Genomic DNA, 20,637 nt, shown 5'->3' with positions numbered 1-20,637 from the left:
CAAAAAGATTCAGAAGCTCATAACGGTGTCGTAGACATGAGCTAAATCTGCCATTGTCAAATCTCCATATCAGCATCAGCACAATGAGCCAATGAGGTTAAAGCCTATAACAAACAATTAGTGAAAAGCTGGCCATGCTGTAAACATGCAAACGGAAGATCAACTTTTACACATCTTGGTGAAGAAGCAAAATCCAGAAATTACAATCAACCAAGAATTTCAGGGAGCAGTAGCACCTATGTTCAATTATCTACCCATTTCCCAGAATTTTTCATAGTACAATTACAAGTCGCAATTGCCTTAGTTCTTCAGCAATAACAACAGTGCTGCAGTGCAGAAATTTAGAAGAGCACCGGAAATCGTATTGATGGCATCAGCTTAAATATAAGCAACGTACTGAGACGCACAGCAGCTGTCCAACCCGTTCAGATATACATCATCAAACCCACTTTTCCTAAACAGTGATTGTTAAAAAAAAAGCTCATGAATTGACATCTCTGAATAGTTTTACACAACAGGAAAGAAAATATAAAGTATCAAAATGCCATAAAACTCCAAGCCTAGGTGATCTACTAGCGTGGTCTCCCCATCCGATTCATTTCCATCAACTGAGTAAGAGTTACAGCACTCCATCTCTCAATTCCCTCTTGAAGTTGTGCATACAGTAGTCGCTTCACAGAGTCTATGCAAACACTTACAGTGCCAAACTCATACACCGGCATGCCATTGTAGAACTTACCAACTCTAGGCATAAACAGCAGACCTTGCTCCATTGCATATGCCTGGATAGACTCCTTGAAACTCAAATCTGCCATGGCTGCCCCTGGCACAGCATGGTAAGCTTGCTGTGCTGCATCAAACTGCCGCTTCTCAGTTGCTCTCAAGTAGCCCACATTCTCCCTAGCCCCAGGCTGCACCACCTCTAGTCCTTCCGCAGCTTGGTTCATCATGTCAAGACCAGCGGTTAGAAGCATCCGTATGCGCTCATTGGCGAGCAACTCAGGTGGAAAAAGGCCCTTCCAGCCCTTATACCAGTTCATTATCTCATTGAAATCAGGATTTGGTGAGCACAACCAATGGTATAGGACCTGCTGCCACTTGCTGAACAAATCAATTTCCAATATGTGAACCATATGGTGTACTGGTATTGCAGATGCCCACATCATCACCCAGTTGAACTGATCCAGCTTCTGGTTTGCTGGGTTGATCTGGAACTCTTGCAGTGCCAATCTCAGTTTAGGAATGATATAACGCACAATCAGGTCTTCCCAGCTCGCAGAATCAAACACATCCTTCCATGGAGACAACACAGCATAAGCTGATGAATCATGTGCTTGCCATACGTGGAGTACACTGCTCAGCTTGTACCGAATAGAATGGCACAAGGTCTCTATCCTTTCCCTTAGCATCGGCAACCATGGGTGTACCCACACATGTATTGGTACATTCTCCCTGCGTGGGTCCCAAGAATCCACGGCAGCTGAGAGCTTTGGCATGATCACATGCTCTAGTATTGATTGAAGCACAATAGGAGGCAGCAACTGCTCCTTATCCCATAACTCAAGAAAGCAGAGCATTGGTTCTGGAACCCTTGCCTCCCATGAATTGGTTCCGGATATCCTCACAGCTGGAAGGATGACCTCACTAACAAGCTGCACATATGGCCCCATTGATGCAGCCCCATCGGAGAAGTCATAGGGTTGGTCCCCCTGCAGCAAGTGCTTCCACTTTTTCATGACATCCAACCCAAACTTCGGATCCTGCAGAGGCTGCCACCCCTGGAAGACCCGGATTAGCAGTGGATGCGCAAATCGGCAAGCAATCCATGCAATGCTACACATCTTGAACTCCTCCTCAAAGCGCACCTTCAAGCCCTGGAATGTCTGAAGCAACCCATCCAGAGTGAGCATGCCAGCTGTCTCATCCATGCGGACCTGGTCTAGTGTCTCTGCAATCCTCTCCATCACCTGCAGCTGGCGTTTCTGCAACGTCTCCTGCTTCGACACTTTCTCCTTCTCCCGCACCAAGCTAGCCACCTTCTCCTGCTCCCGCCGTAGCTGCCCGTCCAACCTCACAATATCAGCCTTAGCCTCATCAACAAGCAGCCGCACGTTGTACTGCAGCTCTGGCATCGGTACGTCATTAGCCTCCATCTCCTGTTCAATATTGAGCCCCTTCAAGTCTGTCAGCACACGCGCCTGCGGCCCTCGCATGTCAATCACCTTCTGCACAACCACAGGCTGCTTGTCCTGCTCCTGCTCGGCACGCATGGCCAGCAGCTCATTCTTCGTCAAGACCGGAGCTTTCCTCGCGCTGGCCTTCTTTGACCATGGCCGCTGCTCTTTCTTGGCAGACGCCGGTGGAGGTGGTGGGGCCGGCAGGTTCTCCTTAGCCACCATGGGCTTGGGCTCCTTAAAACCCTCGACACTGCCAAGGCCGGCGTTCTTAGGGCGCAAGGTGCTCTGCAGCGGCGTGACCATCCCCTGCTCGTTCTTGCCGAGGCCCATGCCCTTCTTGTACCCCATCATCTCCATCATCTTGGCCACCTTGGAGTTGGCCTGCAGGCTCCCCGGGGCCGCTGCCGGCGCCCCCGCCCCCACCCCTGCTACCTGGCGGCGGCGCTCGGCGGCGACGCGCTCCCGCTCCTTCTCCTCCCGCCTCGCGCGGGCGCCCTCCTTGATCTTCCCGAACATCGACGGCAGCATCTCGGTGTCCTCCTCCTCGTCCTGCTCCTCTTCCTCCGCCTCCTCCTCCTTGGCGGAAGACGCGCTCCCGAGTCCCGGCCTCTGCTCGGGCTCGGGCTCCTGGGTGGGCATGAACTTGCCGGTGGAGACGAACTGGACGGGCTTGGTGAGGTCCGGTTCGGCGCCGTCCCTGCGGCGCTTTCGACGGCCGCGGCGGCGGGACCCTTCGTCGTCATCGGAATCGTAGTCGGAGTCGCCCTCTGCGAACACCCCGTAGATGGCGTCGTCCCGGGTCTGCGGCGCGCGCTCCCGGCGGGCCTTGTAGTAGAACTCCCCATCGCGGCCGAACCTCCCACCCTCGAAATCCCCGTCCATGTCGAACCGGTCCATCCCCTCCGCGTCCTCCTCCATGGCGGCTCTCCGCTCGGCCCCGCTAGGGTTAGGGTTTCGCCTCTGGTTCCTCTTTTTTTTTTTGAAATCTGGGAGGACGAAGAAGAATCGCGAAGACGAACGACGCGGTCCGACGGGCGAGATCTCAGCCGTCCGCACTCGCTTCAAGCCTCCTCGGCCGCTCGATAGATTCCGCCTCTCGCTGGTGAAAACGTAAATTACCTATACGTGTCCTCTGCATGGAGACGTAAAGAAGTGCGGCGTACGCTTCCTCCGCCGCCCGCACCCGCTTCACGCCTACTCGGCCGCTCCATCGATTCCGCCTCTCGCCCTGAAAACGGCGTATAACTATACGTGTCCTCCACAGGGAAACGGAAATGAGTGCGGCCTACGCTTTCTCCTCCGCCGGTCGTCCCCAACGGCCCAACCTCTCGTCGGCCGTGTTGACCTGACCTGACCCATTGATTAACCGCCCCACCGCGCTTACCATTTTCCTCCCTGCAAGAACTGTCTCGAGGGGCACGTCCTAGATCGGTGGCGCCTCCTCCTCGCCGCCGCTGCTGGTGCCTCTCCAGCAGTTCTTTTTTTTTTTCTCTCCTCCTGTTGATTCTTGGAGGGGTTTCTTGCCTCCTCCTCCTCCCGCGGTTCTTGAGGTAATCAGTAAATCCGGCGCCTTTTCCCCCCATGTTTTTGTCTTGGGGCAGGGATTTCGTTTTGAAGCAAGATCTAATCGCGTTGCTGTCCTGGAGCAACCGGTGTGGGACTGGATGCCGTGTGCGGGAATCGGAATTGGAAAAATCGGAGCTTTTCGTGATGGCTCCAAGCTCCCTGTGCTTGCCGGTGCTAATTTGGACGATATTAGCTCATTCTGACGCTAATACTCGCTGTCTCGTTGATGTGGGACGGGATGGCATATGCTGTTTGCTAGCCATTTGATATGATAGAACAATAATAGGATAGGATTGAGTTGTTGGATTGGGATGGAACAGTGACAGGATTGGTTTGATTGTGTATACACATGCGCTCAATTCTGTGCGGCTTTGGTTGCAGGCATGCAGAGCCAGATCGTGTGCCATGGGTGCAGGAGCCTTCTACTCTACCCGAGAGGTGCCCCCAGCGTGTGCTGCGCGATATGCCACGTGGTCACCAGCGTGTCGCCTCCAGGTAACGCGTCTGAGCTTTGGTTTCTCAGTAGCATAATTGACCATCAAAGGCGCACACATTGGCTCAGGAAGAAAAAGGGGTGGAATCTGTATGTTGGGATTTAGAGTCTTGTTGACGATGATATAGATACATGGGATTTTCAAGCACCGCTAGAAACCTGATGCTGCAAAATCTAGTGTCGGGACACAGGTGATGCAAATCCCTGAAGATGGCACAATGAAAGGGGTGGAAGGAAGGGGTCTGGAGTGTTGGATAGGACGAGATTCTTATTGGAAGCTGGTCTTGCATGGGAAATGCTGTACTATGTTATTCTGCTTCCAAGGGAAACGCTAAATTTAGAGATGTATGAGAAGTTCACGGGGTTCGGATGATTGGAGGTGGTTGAGCATTCGTTAAATACATTTATCTAAGCTATCTGTTACGTGTTGAGTGTGTGCAGGTAGTGGTATGACGTATGGTCTATGGTTTAGGGTAGGATGCTGGTATGATGCTTTGAATGACCAGTGGTAGAGGGATGAGCTCAGCCCTGCATATATTTGGCCCCAACCTAATGGCTAATTATGTGTGATCACTGCAATTTGCCACTCTCTTGCTCACGGTTCCCTTTACAGAATATTTGTTGCTCGATGCATATCAGATTTTGCTGCATCATATGAAGTTCATGTCCATCATTCAGTATAATAGTGCAGTGCTAGTAGAATCTGTGTATTTTAGATGTCGCTGTTTCAATGGTCTCACTGTTATTCCAGATCTATTTATCACCAAATTGTCTTCTGTTTCATAACGTACTGCACAAAAGGAATATACTCTTTGGCCCCTTCCCTACTGAACAAGATCCGCTTCACAGGCTGCTTTGTTATTTATCTTTTATCAACAAAAATCTATTCTGATTGTGGGCTGTCTGCTGCTCATTCGCAGGCTAATAGCTACTTGGCCTTTGTGCTAGCATACATTTGATTGTTTTTGGGGGTTCACTTTTCATGCCCTCATGATGAACTCTGTCCCTCTGATTTGTTGTCATTCAACATCCCTTGTGATGGGGTAAACAAAATTAAATTGTGCTTTGGAGAAAAGTAAGAAAATGTCAGATGTAGCCACAAAAACACGAATGTCCTGTGCTTTGAATCACGGTGATGCAAACATCTCTGTAGAAAGTTCTAGGAGGAGCAGCAAGTGTTTCAGTAGAAAGTTCGAGGAGAAGCACAACATTATCTACATTCACACAATTATATCTACTTTTTGCCTGTTCCGTGACATTCTCCTTTGCCATGTTTGACACCTCTTCATTGCTCTGGGAAGTTGTATGCTTCCATGTATGGTTCTATTTTTCTACCACCATGTAGCCAAAGTTCTCATTCTATTTACTAAAAGTGCTGCTTTTAGTATTTCTTGTGCTGTTGATTGACATTGATTGAATGGGATTGCTCGTGTAATTAGAATGAGACCTTCTGCTATCTTCTAATCATCCCTAGCCTTGTAACTGCATACCAATCTGATCTTTGAATTTTTTCATAGTGGCAAGTGCTTCATACATCAAGTTGACACGCTTATGAATGAGCTGGTAAATTTCTTGTGCAGGAATGGAGATGGCTCAACTTATTTGTGGTGGCTGCCAAACTTTATTGATGTATACTCGCAACGCAACAACTGTTAGATGCTCATGTTGTGACACAGTCAATCTTGTGAGACCAGGTATTGATGTATGTGTATAATTATTTTTACAGATCCTTAAGATTTTGAATTCGATTCATGGACATGCTACGATGTATGAGTAGGATGCATGTTCTATAAAGGCAGAAAGGGTTAGTTAGGCATAAAGGTCTAGAAGAACCATAATTAATGCTGTGGTGTGTTAGGAATCTATCTTCCCTTATGTGTGTGGTTAAATCAGGAGAAGTTTATTGCATGTTGAAGTTCTCTTAGGCTGGTTTGCCAGTAGATTGAACTTTGGACACATCTCCTTGCCACCAGGCAGCAGCTAGAACTAATGCAGGTACTCACAATACTCGTCGAAGAAATCCAATCGTGGAAATACAAGAACAATAAGCTGATTACTCTCTAAAATGTTATACCCCTCTGTGTGTGCGTGCCTCCTTCATAATTGGAGTTTCCTTTATGTGTGCGCACATGTTGTATAGTGTATATCATGTGTGATCTATATCTTCATGTATTTTATCTATCCATTGTGCAGTGAGTAATGTAGCTCATGTGAACTGTGGCCAGTGCCAAACAGTGTTAATGTATCCATACGGAGCATCGTCTGTCAAATGTGCCGTCTGCAACTTTATCACAAATGTTTGGGTATGTTAATTTCTTTTCTGGGTCTCTTTGTGCTGCAAATGGTCTAAGTGCCTAATGACGCCCAATTCATTTCAACATATCGTTGTTCTTAACCTCAGGTATCTACTCTAAGACCTTTGCCACCTACGCTACCTGCACCAAGTGGAAATTCATATAACATCCCTTCAACTTCCGCTGTACGTTTATTTGATGAGTTCTGTGAAAATTCATACAAGGTTAAGGTGATTTATCTCTTCTAGTTACTTACCTTCCTTTTCTTTCATCTTGGGCAGCCGACCAGTCAATCACAGAATGTAACTGTTGTCGTTGAAAATCCAATGACAGTAGATGAAAAGGGAAAACTGGTAAGCTTATTATGCAGTTTGCTCTGACTTGTCCATCTGCCTGCACACTATTTCCATTGCCGAATGAAGTTAAATTTGCCATTGCGTGCTTAGATCATTTTCACTTTTACACAGGTGAGCAACGTTGTAGTTGGGGTTACAACTGGCGGGAAAAAGTAATGTACCATCACCCAGTGCAGCTTTGTTTTATGTTTAATATCTGAAAAAAGTTGGAAATACCTTGTATTATACTGCCGTTTGGTGATCGATCCCTTGACGAAGGACCCCCGAAGAGCATACAGGCACAGCGCGCCTTTGCCTCTGCGATCACGCCAGAACGAAAAAAGTGCGGGTGTGGATACTAACTAAGAAACTGTAGCTTATTACCCTTGATTCTTTTGTATGTATAATATGGGCTCTGTTAGACTTCAATGTGTAATCAAATCCTCTCCCGTGGGCTCTTGCTGCCTTCTCAGTGAATAACAACAACGAAATACATTGCAAATGGCTCTTGAAATACAGTGTGTTTTATTAATCTGGATGTGGATGAGAGTTGATCTGGTAAACGGTATTGCTGCCTTCAGGATTTGGACTCATGCTCTATGTCTAATTCATTGAAGCCAGTATTTCGATCTCAAATGTGAAATTTATTTGCACGCGGCTCGTACGAATATGGACTATGGACTGTGCTTGTACGTACTATACTTTTAGATATTTAAATTCTTTACATGCTACTGCAGAATTGCTGGAAGTACAGTTGACGAGAAATTATGTCATGGTCCCAAAATTGCCAATTCTGTTATTTTAAAAAAGAAGTGGAAGTGCTGAAATGTATATTTTTTTCATAAACCAGAGTGTCTTCCTAAAAAAACAAGCGTTAACAACCTAAAAAAAATTATTTTTATCCTTTCCCCGGTAACAACTGAAGATCCTGAATACAAGGATAGGTCGCAAAAGAGGCAATGGAAAAATTTAGTGGACAGGGAAATGGAACTGAAAAGGAAAAGGTTTGAGAGATCCACTGAAAAATAGTGTCATAAATGAACATGATGTTGTCCGAAAAAGAAAAGAAATGAACACAAACCTGATGAATCATCTTTCTTCCAGTGTTCTTGAGGTAAAAAAGGGAGAGATTTTATGATTTTTCACTGAATAATTTATCATGTTCCTTATATATTATTGTTTTGTCATCGATATTGGATCCAGATTTTATATATCATCCTTACAATAAAATAGTATATTAAAAATTAAGCCGTTTCGATGATATATCGTAGATTTATAAAAAAAATACAAGAAAGAAAAAATTGGGGTGAGAGAGGCTCGAACTCTCGACCTCAGGATCACTCGCTTTAGCTATGAGACCTACGCGCTAGCCAACTGCGCCACCACCCCTTGGTGCTCCTCTTTCCGAGAAGTTTATAACAAATTAATCTGCAATTCAGCAAGCACATGCTTTTCTTGGTAGTTGCATCTACCGATGAATTTCGTGTCCGTTTACCACATTTTCTCTCTCATAGTATTTCTTCTCTCGTACTCCGTCAAACCACTTACGTAAACCTGAAACATTTCTTCTCTGACACTTCCTTTCTCCTCAGGTCCTCCCAACTTATCCAAAACACTACCCTTCTTGAATAATGACCTGGATACACATGAAACAGAGATGAGTAATCCAAAACCAAAACTTCTTCAAAGAAGAACGAATCGCATAAGTGACCCAAACTTGCAGAAACTGATTACCCAATAACATGCACCATGGCCACCACCATTACCAGCTACCATTTTTTTTTTACGTAAATTACCAGCTAACCATATAATCTCACCACAGATGCTTCGATTCTCACTGCAAGAACAAGAAGACCACTCACTCCATGGATCTTGAGCATGGCAACAAGAAGCCCTCTGCGCCGGCTGCAACCTCAGCCTGCACGCTCCTGCAGCTCAGGGACAGGCTCATCACACTGCAGCCGATCGTGCTGCGCGCAGCTGCGGCCCTGACCACGGCGGTGGCGGCCGCAGTCATGGCGCTGAACACCCAGTCCTACACCGCGGTGGTTGCCATCGTGGGCACCAGGCCGCTCACGCAGACCTTCACTGCAAAGTTCAGAGACACGCCTGCGTTTGTGTAAGCCTTCAGAAGTTCAGGCTTGGCATGCATTTCTTTTTCCTTCTGCGTTATTGATGTTTCGGCGCGGTAACGAAATGGTTCGGGTGATTTTGATCTGCAGGTACTTTGTCATAGCCAATGCCATTGCCGGTGTGTATAACATGGTGGTTTTGGTCATGAGGCGCCTTCTGCGGCGAAGGACGGCGAGTTTGGTTGTGCATATGCTTGACATGGTGATTTCTTGTTTCCTCTATCTCAGTTAAATCATGTCATATTTCACAAACGCATGCCATTGAAATCTTGTCTAAGATAAATGTATTAACACTAACACTACCCATACTTCACTTAAATGTTTTTTCGAAAGGACATACTTCACTTAAATAAAAAAACTTATTTCATTTCATAATAAGTGAGCTTTGAAATAGTCCTCTGAATAAGACTCAAGATCATCGACGATCAATCCGGTCTGAGGGAGTCAATACATGCATGTGCATTCTTCTTAGAGATCATTGCTGGCGGAAAATGTGAGCCGCCACGCTACAAAATCCAGCTATATCTGATCAGAGAACTGAAGTTACTGAACTTTGGATCCTTCTGATGGTGCCACTGTGCTACTATAAAAGGACAAAGTTCAGATTAATTAAGAATCTATTGCAACTGTCCACAACCAGTTGTTTGACTGAAACCTTTGTTACTATACTTATACAGAAATGTACTGTAGCAAATCTGACAAACTTCAAACCAATATCAATTCATATGAATACGCAACATTTTTTCCTCTGTTGTCACTGGCCCAGGTGATCATGGCTCTGTTGGCTACCGGTGCTGCCACAGCAGCCTCGATGGCCGAGCTAGGCAAGAACGGCAACTTGCACGCGCGGTGGAACCCGATATGCGACAGATTTGGTTCTTTCTGCAACCGTGGAGGCATCGCGCTCGTGTCATCGTTCATCGGCGTCGCCCTCATGCTGGCCCTGAACTTACTGTCAGCTGCAGCCAACGCTCCCCAGCCCAATATGGCGGGCCAATGAGTAGTCCATTTCTCAGACAGCTCATGAGTAGTTTCACTACACTGCACTGTTTCTGTACTTGGATCTCACTCTGGTTAAGGCAACACAACTGTGAGTCTCTCTGGTAGGCATGTGGAACTGGATCACAGCATGGAGTACTGCCAAATTTGGTGTCAAACTGTTTCATCCTGCTTGGCCTGAAATGGGTAAACCAATAGTGCACAAGCACATAACTGCAATTGGTTATAGATCTTTGATAAATTAAGTCATCGCGCTATTAAAATTCTACTACTCTGTGGTTGTAAGTTGTAACTGGTAGTATTGTATAGATGCTAGTTTGCTTTCTTCAGGAAATCTGTGCTTATTGTACTCAGAATTTGTTTTGTTATCTGAATACTGAAACTGTGCCTATAGTTCTGCATCGGAAATCTGAACAGTATGGTTGTTTGGAGTAGCTTGGAATGATGATCCATCCATTACCAGGGACTTATGCACTAAATGAGAAATTTTTTAGATTTATCAGAGAAGGAACACATGAATGCATGGAAGGACTCCTATATACGTCGGAAGTCGGCCATGTGTTCCTTTCAGGAATCTCCACAGATTAAGAATTCAATTAACCTGTGGCTCAAGAAATAAACCTAACAATATGTTCAATCACAGTCTAGATATGATCATGTGTTGGACTGACATGGACAAAAAAATGTGATATGGTATCATCTTGTATGCAAGCGAATCTAGAGCGCAACCTTACATCTGGATAACTAATTGTGGGTTACCTGAAAAAATAACAAATAGTGCGTGAAAAGACCAGAGATGACTGGACTATTTCAGTATATAGCGGTTGTCACCTTGATGCAAATACATCTTACTCTTTCTTTTCAGCCATGTACTCTTCCAAATCATTACAAGGTGATTAAGAGGGGTGTACAAGACTTGTACGTATATGCATTCCGGTACTATTATTGATGACACAAGGTACAAGGAAAAAAGAGCAATCGGATCAAGTCCTCTTTGGCTCTTTCTGAAAGGTGCGATGAAGCACACAGGTGGTCAGTGATCACTCATGCAGTTGGCCGGCAGCATATCAGAATTCAGAAATAGTGCACTGAAAAGACGGCCTCTCAACTTACTGCTGAAAGTTTTTTGCTTATCATTGCAATAGTACAGCAGAAAAGAAAGATGATGTAAACAAGAGATGCTTGGATGCGACTGCCATGCGTACTTTTCTGAATAAATAGCATGACTGAATACAAATCGGTACTACGTCCGGATGGCAACTTGTGCATTCTGAATTATTGTACAAGCTCCATTGCTGTTACTATGAATGTAGACTCATTTGTAGAACCAATTGCACAAAGTACACCAAAGCGGTCAATCCTTGTATGTTCTAAAAAAGAGAGAGGACGAGAATGTGATTTGTTCTTTTCTAAAGTAAATGAACAACATATCGGTGTATGGAGGAGGTAGCAACCTATCTATATAGAAGAATAGATAGCACAGGATATGCAGACACAGCAAACTACTCAATCTGAAATGCTCTTGATCACTCAAATCTGTACTTCTGAATATACACACTTCAACAATCATCACAGACTTGTACTCCTAATTTTCTCGTGCCATATGGAAAAATGTTGCATGCTCTACTACTCACACTTAAATATTGTACCACACAATAAGTATATATATTTCATATGCAATCACCATTCACTTATGGTGCCTGAATAGATTTAATTTCCCTAGAAGTGATTCATCCAAGTGGAGCTCGCAGCAGCAGCAGCAGCCATTTCAGGAGACAGACTTGGCATCACCTCACCTCCAAATTGGCTCAGCACTGCCTTGAGCAGCTTCTTGTCAGAGTTCAGAGGATCAAAGCAGCTGCCCAGTTCAGGCAGGCCATGGTCCAGGTAGCTCATGCCATTGCTGCCTGTGGCCATGGGCAGGTAGCATGGCTGAGCACTGTTGCTGGCAATATTGTTGAAGCTGGAGAAGCAGGGCACCTGCTCGATTGCTCCGGCGCCGGCGCAGGCGCCGCTGGCGGTGTTCATGGAGACCTGGAGCTGTGCTAGGGTGGTGTCCATGAGAGGTGGCAGTGGTGGCGAGGTGGTGGTTGTTGCAATGTCATGGCCATTGTTGGTGAGGCTTCTTGCTGGTTTGGAGGTTGCACCTCCTCCTGCTGATTTATTCTTGCAGATGACTCTGCACAGGACCCAATCTTCCTCCTGTTGGTGACCCATGGATGCAGGGTCAATGAAAGCATCGATTAGTTCGTTGATTGATGGTTGCAAGTTGTAGCTTTACTAGCTCTGATCGCAATCTTGATCATTGTTTTTTAGGGGAATCTTGAAAATTGTGGTGGATGTACTTGCTCTGGCAGCTTCACTGATCTGGTGAAGACTCTTTAATGGTACAACCATGATTCAAGCCTAAGTGTAAAATCATGCATTTTTTTTGAGCTAGATATTTACTCTTTTCTTCTACTTTGTTAATTTGGTCAAAGGTGATCAATGATGAAATTTGTAGCTAGTTGCAACTTTATGCATTTTCAGAGAGTTCACTAGCTTAATAATAAATGAACTAAAACTATTTATGAAAACGATTTGGTACTTTGTTCATGCCATCATTTCATAAACAAATATCTGTATGCCAAGATAAATTATTTTCTATTATTATTTAAACGAAAATTAGCCCTATAAGATCGATGTCTACTGCAAGCCTACATTTATTAGGTCAACATATTGATCTAACATGACAAATGTGAACAAACGAGTGGACCAGTGAACCGGTGCACATATATATTATTGCCAAGAAATATTAAAATGTAATTGTAATTAGCAACCAATAAATAAATGAAGAACTGTCACTGGCTGGACGTAAATAAAGGACGAAAAGCGACGAGTAGAAATGCTCATGTCATATGTACTTTTACCAAAGTCCTGACAGTAACCTTTAATCCCACAATTGCAGTAAGGTGTGGCATAATCTGACTGTTTCATACATGAGCTAGGTGAGGTGGCTACGATGAGCAATTTACCTTGGAGGAGGAGAGATTGGAGGATTGGTCATGGGCAGCCTCCACCCTGTACTCATGCATCACCCACTCCGTCTTCCTTCCTTTGGGTGCTCTCCCCTGGTAGAACACCAGCGTCTTCCTCATCCCCACCAGCGCTCCTCGCCGCGCCACCGCCCGGTCCTTGCCGGTGGCCTTCCAGTAACCGGACGCCGTCGCGCGGTTCGTGCGTTGCCCCGTCGCGTACTTGCGGTCCTTGAGGCTGAAGAAGTACCACTCCCTAGGCCCCACCGACGCCGCCGCTGGCCGCCATGTAAAGAAACACCATGGATCAAATATTTTATTAGAAACAGGTGGTAATAGAGGGGAAAACTAGTCTGCACTTACATGTATATATTTCTGAGTATATATACTTCTTACTTATTCTCTAATGGGTGTTTAGAAAAAAGTATATACATCTTAAAAATAGTATATATATTTTAGAAAGTAGTATATACATCTTAAAAAATAGTGTATATTTCAGTTATAATAATATCAACTATGGATTGAACGAGAAATATGTATTCTCGGAAATATAGACTAGTTTTCCTTCTCTTGTGTGTGGTCATCTTTCGATAAATCGTGCATTTGGAGGGTCAATTTCATCTCTAGATTCTTTTCACACTTTTTTTCACAATGTCATCATTTTTTGCCCTGTTGAACTGTGATTGTACATGCGAGTTGATTGCATCTCTCCCTGTGGTCACAATCACGTACTCCATGAATACAAAGGGGTTTGTTACTGGATGCTGAGCTTTGGAGCCACTAGTAGATGTAGTATGGGGACTGCCTTGCTAATTTGTTATAGCATGAGCTTGGACCTAGCAGTGATGCAACCGTTCATAAAAAAAACAAAAAGAGAAAAGAAATGAAAAGACACGTGTCGGTCCATACGAAGCGTGTGCTCAGAATCTGAGATCTCATGCGTAAGATGTGATTTGCAGTTTGCAGCCAATTATCTCCATGTTTTACCTTTATGATAACTTTAGAATTAGTGCAATCAAACTTTAGACCTATCTTAAACTACAAAGGGAATACTATATTTCTGGTAATATATAAAATTTAAGAAGCACTAGTCGATTATTAGCCATGCATATCTGTAATTAAGACAATGAAAAGCCAGTAACGACATTTTAAGAAGAAAGTATTGAGTATGTCATATTATGTCAAATTCCATAAGATCAAATGCTAATCACATGAACTAGCACATATTACAATTATATGTGCATCTAGATTGTGGAATTGGAATGAATACGAAACCTTCAAATCAGTTATTTTTTCAACCTCAAAGGAAGTACGTATTTTTGGACAGAAACTAAAAGAGGTTGGAGTGAAGGTCCAACTATCAGACGTTAAAAATTGGCCCACAGATCGAGTATGTAACAAACGGAATATTTCCCATTATATGGAAGGGAAAAAAATGTCAAAGTATGATAAGTGAGATCATTTTATACTATCCATCATGGGAGGTCATCAGGGGTATTCATCACATCTCTCCATTTGATTTCTTTTCGGCGCATGCTTTTCTTACTAACAAAGACGTATTTTCATGAGTTCCTCGCAATTTTACATAACATGGGTGCATATTTAACTCGTACGTAAAAATAGGCCCAGGGGTGAAGGTAAATTACTCTGTATTTCCTGTCAATTACACGACGTGTTTTAATTCTTCTTTAGTTGAAATTGCTACGATTGTTCGTACTTTAGTGCACTTAAATAGATCTATATGTACTTTCATTTTTGGAAAAGACTTCACTTGTTATTATACTCTTCTATCAAGTATGCTTACCCTGATAGTGACGTTGATTTTAGACTGCCACATCAAGGTACTAAAAAAATGCGAGAAAAAAAATAAATCGATCATTTGATCCCAATTTTGTATAACTACTTAATTGTTTCCTTTGTTAAACTTCAAATTATCAACTAGTGATTGTAGGCGACATCTATCAATAAGTTCGTATTCAAAGCGAATTTGAAGTATAAGAGATACTAAAAAGGCAGAAGAATTAAAGAGAGGATAATATGCAGTAAGGGCATATATATATAATTGTCCTTGGTGCAAATGGAAAGAGAAGATGCGGGATTGCGGGCACAACGCATTGGGGACTTGTGGTGTTTCTTGACGCTAGCTGAAGCAACCAAAGGATCCCAAATAGAAATGGAAAATCAAAAGACATCAGAAAAAGTGATCAAAATGTAGGAGAAAACCTGCAGGATTAGCTACGACGAGAAGAAAGGATCAAGATCGTTTCATCTATCTATCTATCTATCTCTCCTTGCATGGACGTGGTGCAAAGTCAGGGCCATTAGTTAGAAGCTACAATCGAGGAGACAAAAGGAAACAAACTTAGGGGAGATATGATGGACGGACTCACCGGGGAGATCCCATGGCTCGACCTTGTTGAGATCAACGTCGACCATGGGCGGCCGGCGGCCGGAGAAGCCAACCTTGCTGCTGACCTTGGGAGCAAGGTAATCGCAGATGAGCTCGTCGTCCCTCGGGTGGAACCGGAACCCCGGTGGCAGCTCCGCCTCCACCATGCTCAAGAAGCTGCTCATCGACATCTCTCTCCTGCTGCTGCGAGATGAGAGAGGCCGGGAACAGGAGAGAGATGGAAGAAGGGGAGATGAGAAGAGGATCAAGAGAGAAACAAACCAAGATCTCCTTGTGCTTGTGTCATGTAGCAATTGAGAAGAGGGGTTTATAAGGTGGTGGGTCTACCTCAAGGTGCTCGTCTCTCCTTTTCCTTTCCCCTTCATTTCCATTTTGCCTTTTCTTTCCTCAAATAAGGGCGGCACTTGCAGGTCAGCACAAAGAGATCAGTAGATGCAAGAATATGTGCAGAACTCTCCATATATGCCAGTAAGAAAAAATAAATCCCTAAAAATTAATATGTTAGAGCATGTACAATACTAGAATACTTAGAAGATGTGCTTATGAAGAAAAAAAATAGGTTTTTTTCTTAACTGCACTAGCACATGTGGTGCTTAGATAGAGGGAAAATGCTTACTTAAGTATCATTACTTATATTAGTGCTAATAAGATATAATTAATCATGTTTAAGCACATGTAGTTTTTGTTTTATTAAAAATTACAAATTTTATGTAGGTATTTAACACTATCTTTTCTTAAACACCTAGCCATAAGCACATAGCATTATCCGTTCATGCCCTTAATAAAACATAACAAGAAAAAAGGGGAAAAGGCCATCTTGTAATGGAACTGAAAAGGCCGTTGCTATCCACCATGATGTACAACCAAGTGCACGACTTGTCAACCAAATACAACCAAATAATGCTAAATACTTTTGAAGGAACACGAAAAAAATATTAGTCAATCCTGTGGCTATAAGAGGGTAACGTGGTTTCTTCTAGCCTTATTAGGTGCAAGTACAAGAAAACCTTGACTTTCATTTTAAGCTCTAGTTGTATGCAACCTAAATCGGAGCACATAATAGAAACAAGATTTTTGCGTTTTTAATCAAATAATAAATATCGCTATATATACCATCTTTGTAAAGCCATCGTAGTAAATATCACCTGAGGGCTTGGTGTCGGACAAATATTGTGAAATATTGCACCCGGAATAAACAAATGGGTATTACTTGAGGGCTTGTCCTAAAGACCTAAACGACAAAAGGATAAATTCATGGAGAATATCCTTTTTTAACCACTCAATTGAAGGGTAATATTAGTACTAGTAGTTTCTTTCTTTCGGTACTTTAAAGAAAAAAAACTAGTTAACATGTTTCATTTTGTTAATGATAAGATAACCCCAATTAGCGCATTACAATATTAGTAGCTGCTACAACTGCTGCTGCTGCCCCCATTTCCTGTCATCATCCAATCCCAGGCATGACTTCATGAGTTTTGGCAACATCATTCTTCTTCTTCACCTAGCTCGTGTTAAAGCTGCTGATCAGGACCGGGTTTTGTTCACACCTGCGAAGAACCAAGTCCAAATATGACTTTGGAGTTAATCCAGCAGAGAAGAGGCCAAACTGGGTAAGCAGACAAGATCAAGCTCGAGACTGCGATCGAGATGGTATCCGGGCAGCTAAGGACGTTGAAAGTGCATGGGCACGGGATAGCCAAGAAAAACCTTAGCACCTCGAGATTGGAAATTTTTCTCAGCCATCACTGACCCGACCCATCGTAGAAATTCTTCCTCGAATCCCATGGGAATTCAACTCAACTATTTTCTACACAACTGTAGCATAGTTCCTACCCTCCAAATAAGTGGTAACAATTATATTCGTTTCATTTAGTTTCCGCGACAAGTGGTGGCACAGTGAGAACAATTAAAGATAAAAAGGAGAAATTCCACTAGCTCTTGTGTATATATAGACTATCAAGATAATTTATCTATTTTTGAGATCCACTGATAAGATAGGTAAAAAAAATTGTATAATATATAAAAAAAATCAATAAATAAATATATATCATATGAGATAAATTGACAGACGAAATAACTGTATGTCTAGACGGCTCTCCGCCTCCCCTCCGAGAAGAGAAGTGGGCGTCATCCTCGTGACGAGCAGCGGCAGGAAGCCGAAGCTGACCACCACCGCCAGCGCCACCATCTTCTGAGACTGCCACTGCTCCTGTCGACACAGCTGGGTCGGGCGGGGTGCCGTTCGGCGTTCGGTTACGCGCGCGGAGGAGGGCACGCGCAGCCGTCACGCGGACCACGCGCCTCCCGCTGCCATCCGTCGCCGCGGCAGCGGCCGTTGCGCAGCCGCATCTCATGAGCAACCGAGCAGCTTCCCCTCCATCCATCCCTCCTCCCCACCGGCACGCCACGCCACGCCTCGCGACAAAGTAATCAGGCCCGTCGAAAAGCCGGGACGGACGGCGCAGATGGAGAGAGACACACTTCACTCTGAAGCCCCATAGGCAGCAAGCAGCTCGACTTTCAGCTGAAATGCTCTCTTCTCATGACCATGTCGTACGTCCGAATCGACAAGGCGCCACCAACCAACGAATCGATTTGATCGATCTCAAGGAGAAAAGTGCTTCCAGCACCAGATTCCCCTGCCTGTCCAGTGTCCAGTATATGATCATAAGCCAACCAACAACTGAAGGCATGGTTCTTCTGAAAAGCTCTTCAATGGACTTTGGAGAAGTCAAGCATAGAAAGTCAGTGATAATCCATTTCTGTACGTATTTCCTGTAAAAAAAGGCGGCGATAAGATTGCATCACACGAATGCAGAGATGCTGTTCCACATATCTATCCGAACCAGGAAGGAAATAGAAACTGTTCTTGCAAGACCTCATAATTATAATGGGGAATTTGTGCCTTGCTGCTCTACCCCAAGTGAAAGAGACCTGGAAATGGGCATGACAGCAACAGCAGAAAGCTCATCCACATACCTCCCCCCTCCCCGCCACACGGCCTAACATCCCCAGTTCCAGTCACTTTTAACCAACACCGATCAATCAGCTCGCGCCAGGAGCTCAGCCGAAGAACAGTCTTTCGCCGCATATTCCAGGTAAAAAAGATCCTGAAGATGTCACCATGCGCTATCGGCTGGCCGCCATCACACCACCATGTCCAGCGCAAGAAGAGGGTGAGCTTCCAGGTCTTGCAGGTCAGCGAACGGGTATGGTCTCCGGTGGCAAAGCTCCAGGCGTGAGTCAAGCCCACCACGTTCGATCCCTGGCATCGCATCCCGTCAAAAAGTCTCCAATGATAACTGCCAAAGAGGCTGATGTAAAAAAAAAAAGTCTTGCAAATCAAAGGTTGTGTATCATTACCTCTCATGTGAATTGACTTACGGCATATGAATTGACCTACGGCCTCATCGCTATACCAGCCTGATTTTTTTTCCCACTCCATTTATCTGATCTCTCTCTCTCTCTGACCCAAGGACCCCACTTGCCAGCGCCTCTTCCTACTCCCCTTCCAATTTTGCCGGCGCCCGATTTGAATTCCGTCGACCCCGTGGACAATGAAAGCATTGATTCATCGATTGGAGCTAGGGATGGTAACCGGCAACACCTGATTGAAGAGGAACATCAATACGCGAATATTTGGGGCGAGACGCGGGGAAACCGTAGTGAATTCTCTCTCCCGCCGCCGTCGCCTTTAACCCTAGCCGGCATGAGCTCCCCCTCTCCCGTCTATTTAAGCCACCCCATCTCCTCGGTCAAGCGCCCTTTTACCCCACCGCACCCAAACCTCAAACCCTCGTCACGTTTTAGCCTCCACACCAAGCTTTAGACGTCGTCGAACCATCATCGTAGAAGCCGCCGTCGCCGGGCTTCTTCGGGCTTCCCTGACGTCGTTCAAGTTCGCAAACAAGGTTGTCGTAGCCCCCGTGTCTCTTTCGTCGCTCACTGTTGACATCCGATCATCCCAGCGCCCTCCCCGTCTCTTCTCTGTCATGCCTGACTCGCTGTCGAGTCATCCCGAGCCGGAGTTGAGGTAGATCCAACCCCTGTTGTCGGATCGGCTATGTATGCGCGCGATTATTACCCCTCGGTGTAGTTGTCAGATGTGGCCGCTCAGTCAGCACGGTCTTGCCCAATCAGCGTCGAGTCTGCAGGGTGACCTCATCGATTACGTAATAATCAGAGTTTTTCTGTTAAAAAATAATTTGTGAAATAGATAAATTCGAAATTAGGTTTTTCCTTAGGAAAAAAATTCGATAAATTCGATAATAGATTAAATAAATGTTTTTAATATTTTTAAAGTCTATTTTAATTATTTAATTAGTTTTTAGTGTTAAAATAATGCAAATAAAGCTAGAATAAATGTTTTAATTTGGAAAATAGTTTTAGAAAATCTATAATTATTTTAATAATGTTTTAAATAGGTTTCATTTAGTAAAATATATGTTTTTAATCTGTTTTAATGCCTATAAATTAGTTTTAATTCCTAAAAATGTAAATAAATTCTCTAAAATTGTTTAATTAGTTTATGTTGTAAAATAATCTTAGAAAAATGGAAATAAATGTTTTAGGCCTTTTAAAATTCAAGTAAATTAGGATTAACTCCAGAAAAATAGTTTTCACCTTTTTCAGCTATATAAAAATTTGTTTAGTTGTTGTTCTCGCGTCACGGCTCCGATTTTGGTGGTCCTTGTACCTAAATCTTTTTAAAATCGTGATATAGCTAGCCTTAGTGTTTGTGTTGGCTTTATTTAATGTTTGTTCTTAGTGTTGTTTGTTTTATCCGTGTGTATATATATAGGAAACTAGTCTGTACTCTTAGAAGTACATACTCCCTACTATGATATACCACATAAATAAACTGAATATACTTCTTTATCACTATAAGTATATTTATATACTCATTCTAAGATATTCCAATGTGAATTACATAAAAAAATTAAAAAGAAGTTCATCAATTTTAATAGATTTTGATAATATCTTCATATTTGTATATAAAATATAATATACTAAAAAAATATGTACAAATCAATAAAAAAAATATACATACCACTTAGATGATCTTATATACTCACATACTTCATATAAATACTATTTATCACATAAGATATTCCCTACGTAATGAGACACGTACGTGGGAGTTCATACTCCCGAGAGTACCGAATACATATATATATATATAAGTAAAGGATCCATCATCGAAGTACAGGCACGGTC

The 20,637-nt window shown here is 43.7% G+C and overlaps 4 protein-coding genes and 1 non-coding gene across 5 annotated transcripts; 2 read left to right on the top strand and 3 right to left on the bottom strand.

Moving 5' to 3' along the window:
• Positions 1 to 340: 340 nt before the first annotated feature.
• Positions 341 to 3,350, bottom strand: LOC133906215 (septin and tuftelin-interacting protein 1 homolog 1-like). The gene has a single exon (XM_062348038.1). The coding sequence runs from the start codon at positions 3,093 to 3,095 to the stop codon at positions 573 to 575; it is 2,523 nt and encodes an 840-aa protein (XP_062204022.1). The 5' UTR covers positions 3,096 to 3,350; the 3' UTR covers positions 341 to 572.
• A 109-nt stretch (positions 3,351 to 3,459) lies between these two features.
• LOC133906218 (protein LOL2-like) lies at positions 3,460 to 7,428 on the top strand. Its single transcript, XM_062348043.1, has 7 exons — positions 3,460 to 3,727; positions 4,125 to 4,238; positions 5,817 to 5,930; positions 6,430 to 6,539; positions 6,638 to 6,715; positions 6,812 to 6,883; positions 6,998 to 7,428. Exons 2-7 carry the CDS (start codon positions 4,127 to 4,129, stop codon positions 7,040 to 7,042), a joined length of 531 nt encoding a protein of 176 aa, XP_062204027.1. The 5' UTR covers positions 3,460 to 3,727; positions 4,125 to 4,126; the 3' UTR covers positions 7,043 to 7,428.
• Positions 7,429 to 8,167: 739 nt separating this feature from the next.
• Positions 8,168 to 8,254, bottom strand: TRNAM-CAU (transfer RNA methionine (anticodon CAU)). Its single transcript is given in 2 exon segments — positions 8,168 to 8,203; positions 8,217 to 8,254. It is a non-coding gene; the product is annotated as a tRNA-Met (tRNA).
• A 410-nt stretch (positions 8,255 to 8,664) lies between these two features.
• Positions 8,665 to 10,397, top strand: LOC133906107 (CASP-like protein 1B1). The gene is made up of 3 exons (XM_062347890.1): positions 8,665 to 8,984; positions 9,088 to 9,199; positions 9,764 to 10,397. Exons 1-3 carry the CDS (start codon positions 8,731 to 8,733, stop codon positions 9,995 to 9,997), a joined length of 600 nt encoding a protein of 199 aa, XP_062203874.1. The 5' UTR covers positions 8,665 to 8,730; the 3' UTR covers positions 9,998 to 10,397.
• Positions 10,398 to 11,499: 1,102 nt separating this feature from the next.
• On the bottom strand, positions 11,500 to 15,801 carry LOC133906104 (NAC domain-containing protein 21/22-like). Its single transcript, XM_062347889.1, has 3 exons — positions 15,401 to 15,801; positions 13,011 to 13,288; positions 11,500 to 12,198 (listed from the first exon to the last, which is right to left on the bottom strand). Exons 1-3 carry the CDS (start codon positions 15,588 to 15,590, stop codon positions 11,716 to 11,718), a joined length of 951 nt encoding a protein of 316 aa, XP_062203873.1. The 5' UTR covers positions 15,591 to 15,801; the 3' UTR covers positions 11,500 to 11,715.
• Between the last annotated feature and the right edge of the window lie 4,836 nt (positions 15,802 to 20,637).

This window comes from Phragmites australis, chromosome 23, assembly GCF_958298935.1.
Source record: "Phragmites australis chromosome 23, lpPhrAust1.1, whole genome shotgun sequence".
Lineage (NCBI taxonomy): Eukaryota > Viridiplantae > Streptophyta > Magnoliopsida > Poales > Poaceae > Phragmites > Phragmites australis.
This window is presented reverse-complemented; position numbering and strand designations above follow the sequence as displayed.